Source organism: Mytilus edulis, chromosome 12, assembly GCF_963676685.1.
Source record: "Mytilus edulis chromosome 12, xbMytEdul2.2, whole genome shotgun sequence".
Lineage (NCBI taxonomy): Eukaryota > Metazoa > Mollusca > Bivalvia > Mytilida > Mytilidae > Mytilus > Mytilus edulis.
In genome coordinates, this window is record NC_092355.1 from 50,780,292 (window position 1) to 50,785,193 (window position 4,902).

Consider the following 4,902-nt stretch of genomic DNA (forward strand, 5'->3'; position numbering starts at 1 on the left):
GTAAAGCCAAACAAGTAAAAAGTTGAAGAGCATCGAGGACCCAAAATCCAAGAGCATTTATATACATGTATATATAGAACTTAGTCTTGACGTATATAACTCTTTCTTTCATATCAGGCGTTAAGAATTCCTAGTTCATAACACGAACTAGTGCATTTCGTCTGATATCATTATTTCTGTTTAAAATAAAACTAGAAAGAAAATCGTCATGGAACATTTTTCTCAAGTTTATAAAAGCCATATGGCAAATGTGAAAGATTAGTGTTTTTGTGTGTGTGTGTGTTTTTATAACAAATATTTAGGACAATAAAAACTAAAAATTATATTTAATCAATGCTTGCTTCCATTTGACCCAGAGATGCATGATTGTATGAAATTGTTCGCATTTATATCGTAAGTGTATGACGTAGATATCAGGAACATGGAGGCACTTGAAGGGGATTTTAATCAATCAAAAATGCAAATATATTGAATTATCATAATGTTCAAGATTGTGTCATCAGGTTTTGTTTAATCTGAAAATCCACTGGCACCAATATAAGAATCAACATACTGACTAAGTGAAAAGAATAGTCAATATGTGAATAAAGCTGTAGTTTTTCAATAACAAATTAAGGAGTGTTTTATCCTTTTTATTACATCAGAACCTTAAGCAACAAATCTATTTACGTCATTTCCGGCTTTTTTCGGAAAAAATACACAAATTCGTAAAACGTCTGTTTGCATTTTTTTCGAAAACTTAGATTGATTAAACTATATATGATGGGATTAATTGCACTACTGAGAGAATATGAACGCAAAAATATCTGGTACACAGCTTTTTCAGCATTGGTTAGCTCATCATAAAACGATGTTTTAGATGCATGGCGTATCACAACAATGACGCAATACGGCATAAATGAGATGACATAGGCCATTGTTACTATAAATAGTATAAATGAAGTTCTATTTACAGTTGTTCTTCGATTGAATATTTTACATTCAGAAGACGAAGGAGACACTTTCTCTGTACATAGCGTCGCACGTGTTTTACAACTGCTATTTTTAAAACTATTATCTTTGGATTCTGTCATTAGTTTACTCAGTTCTAGAGAATCCCGATTTGATGGTATTCCCACATTGCTCTCGCATTCTTTGGATATGCAGTTTAGTTCTAGTACGTAGGGGCTTGTTGACCGACTCCTGGACATGTCCCGAGTCAAGTAAGCATCCCCGTTTGACGAATCGCTCTGTTTTCTTATCTTTATTACAGGAGAGCATCCACCACGGTCATTTTCAATTGAATGCAGTGCAATCAAACCACTATCATAACATATTCTCTTTCCAATAATCGAATATATTATAAAAAATGTTAAATCAAATATAACATGTAGGGACAGCAGTAAAATTGTGAAAACAATGGTTTGTTTACTTTTCACATATTTATTAACGATCAAACATGATTTTCCTGTTCCACCATTGTCTAACGGAAAAGTAAACGTCCCAAAGAAAATAATCATTGGCCAGCTTACAGCAGCGGAAATGAAAATTGCAATAACAACTATAATCTTTGCTGTATTTGGCTTCAATCGACGTCTAACTGGACCAGACAGGAAAGCATTCAACCTATCAATAGCAATTGTCAGAAGAATAACTGAGGAAGCGTTGTTACAGAAAAATGTCAGGAATCGTGAAAGTTTGCAAAGGATCGGTTGGTCAAACATTATAAGGTTCGTCAAGAATTTAATTTCTATAGGAAGCGTGACCACACAATTGACCAAATCAAACCATGACAAAGCAAGAATAAAAATATTTGTTGATAGCTGTCTGTTTCGTATTTTGATTTGGTAAATGTAACAGACTAATGCGTTCCCAGGAATACCAATTATCATTAAAAGCAATATGTAAATATATGATGGTATTAAAGTTGTTTCAAATATTAACTTATTCAGTTGGGAAATCTGTATATGTTCCGAATCACTCTCTGTCGAATTGTTACCGGATATCATATTTGATTCGTTAATTGAATGAAATTTCAACTTTTTTCAAAGTATTCTCTTGACGAAGTTAAATATGCTTTTAAGTGCTAAGGGACGACGTGCATATTAACATATGCAATCAGTTCATTTCCTCAATCAAGACATCCTGAAAGTAAATAAAAACATAAGTTAAACTGTATGTTAAATATAAACATTCATTAAATGTATACTTATATAAACATTAATGTCCACGAAACGCACGGAAATAGTCTTAGCTGTTTTAACTGTAATTAATTTGAATTTTTCGTGTCAACCTTGTAAGGGCGTTAGTGAGACAAAGGGGATACCCCCATCTCATAAACAGTAGTTGAAATTAGTAGAAGCAATCTTGAAAAAATTCAGAAAAAAGTCTACTGATCGATATGACGCTTTAACAACTTGTATTTTTCAGAAATTATCAGTCCGTCCGATTAACATTTATTGAATAAAATGAAAACTTATATTGAATATTTGTGATATTAACTGTTTTGAACATATGTGATATGGTAGAGGCAGCGTGTCCGCTTTTTGTTGTATAAATCTTTAAAAGTGTTTTTTTTTTTATTTCAAAACTTGAACGTTGAATTTTGGTATATATACATAGATATTATACTAGACTAGTAACTTTTATGTGTGCGACATAAACCTTTTTAAACCTCATCATTCCGGAAATTATACCAGTTAGAAAGTGTTCCGTAATTGGAAGTAAATACGTATAGAAGAATCAGTTATTCTAAGGAATCTGATGTGCAGTAGTTGTCGTTTGTTTATGTAATTTATACGTGTTTCTCGTTTCTCGTTTTTTATATAGATTAGACCGTTGGTTTTCCCGTTTGAATGGTTTTACACTAGTAATTTTGGGGCCCTTTATAGCTTTTTGTTCGGTGTGAGCCAAGGCTCCGTGTTGAAGGCCGTACATTGGCCTATAATGGTTTACTTTTATAAATTGTGTTTTGAATGGAGAGTTGTCTCATTTGCAATCACACCACATCTTCCTATATCTATTTGAAACACTGCCGACAGCTTGCTTCGGTTGTACAAAATTTGCACAGAGGTATATGTTAAGTGCAGTTTCGGACATATTATTACAAGAATAAGAACATGTGTGCAGCCTGTGTTTTTCGGGGCTTTGCCAGTTATGCCTTTTTATTGGATTTTGACAGTTATGGATTGTCATCCTTACGTATTTGCCGAAGGAACAATGCATTTGTACTCGTACTATTGTATGAAATTCTATATAATTCTATGAACAGCGATTTTTAATATATTATTTTTTTTTGATTTTCTAATGATACTAATGCAGTAGTTACTCTAAACAATGTTTCCTAAACTGACTAACAAAGTCTTATGATTTTTTCAAACCTAAAGAGAGGGTACATCACGAGGCAATCCAATTAACACTATATTTAACATTATATATTTCATAGCTTCTACGTATGGTCTGGTAGTTATGTCATTGTCTACTATAATTCACCATATACACTTCGTTATAGCAATAATAATGACATAAATGCATTCTATTTATTTTTTCTTCTGTTATTCAAATAGTGTCCGTTGAATTTCTCGCGGTTTGAGGGTATTTGAAATTATTGATACTTATACGGAGTAACTTATTGTGTACTAAAAATTGCTCAAACTTATAACAGTTTTGTTATAATTGATCTTACTGTGAATTTATAGCAAGTGCCAAGACCGCCCAATCCAAGTAAAATTACCAAAATTACCAAAATAAAATCGCAAAATCAAAAGCTCAAACACATCAAATAAATGGATTACAACTGTCATATTCTGACTTGATACAAGGGTGTGGTCACGTTTCTCCAACATTTGGTAATTAGACTAAAACAACATTAGGGATTATGGGGTCCTCATAAGGACTGAATCTTGATATCTACCTGTAATTCACCTGTTCTTGACCAAAATATTCTTAAAAAGGTATATATTTTTTTTGAAACCTATGTTTTAAAGATATATATATATTTTTTAAAAGTCTTCCAAAATTGTAAAAGTCCATATAGTCTAACACAGTGATGTAATTTTTTATTTTATATTAAAAAAAAAGATGTGCATGGTATGATAGACAATGAGACAACTCTCTACAAGAGACAAAATGAAACAGAAGTTAACAATTATACATAAAAAAGAAGATGTGGTATGATTGCCAATGAGACAACTATTCACAAGAGACCAAATGACACAGACATTAACAAATATAGATCACCGTACGGCCTTCAACAATGATCAAAGGCATACCGCATAGTCAGCCTTTAAAGGACCCGAGAAAACAAATGTTTGAAACAATTCAAACGAGAAAACTAACGGCCTATTTTATGTACAATATAATGAACGAAAAACGAATATATAACACAGCAACGACAACCACCGAATTACAGGCTCCAACACTCCCCCTTATCTTGAGACTTTATTCAAAATTCTTAGTCAACTTGCATTAATTGTCCAAAACTCGAGTAACAAATCGAAAATACTAGTAGTGCACAATATTCACCAAGCCAGTTCCCACAGTTAAACACTATATAGATCACGACGTGACGTGATGAACCCAATTTGTATCAGCTCCGTTTTCGTAGAAAAAGTGGACAGATATACGACTGACTATTTCATCTGCTGAGACAGCATACCACGAAAACTGGGTTCGGCTCTACTGATATACAGACAGAACGACAAAACTGGGTTCGGCTCTACTGATATACAGACAGAACGACTAGGTAGATATATGGTTCTTCGCACTAGAAGACAATCGCTTTTGGTGACTTTTTACATAAATAAAACTTGGCTGTTTTGCATCGGTTTAGATTTTAACATCTACATGTAACACAAATACAAAAATATATCAAGTAATAGAATACATTACTAAAATGAGGTACAGTAGGTGAACATTTCGATT

General features: G+C 32.7%; 1 protein-coding gene across 1 annotated transcript; it reads right to left on the reverse strand.

The window, feature by feature from the left end:
* Positions 1-543: 543 nt before the first annotated feature.
* On the reverse strand, positions 544-2,113 carry LOC139498729 (cholecystokinin receptor-like). The gene has a single exon (XM_071287254.1). It carries the CDS (start codon positions 1,986-1,988, stop codon positions 666-668), a length of 1,323 nt encoding a protein of 440 aa, XP_071143355.1. The 5' UTR covers positions 1,989-2,113; the 3' UTR covers positions 544-665.
* Between the last annotated feature and the right edge of the window lie 2,789 nt (positions 2,114-4,902).

Coding starts and splice junctions, on each gene's coding strand:
- LOC139498729 (XM_071287254.1), bottom strand. CDS start 1,988: ATGATATCCGGTAACAATTCGACAGAGAGTGATTCGGAACATATACAG.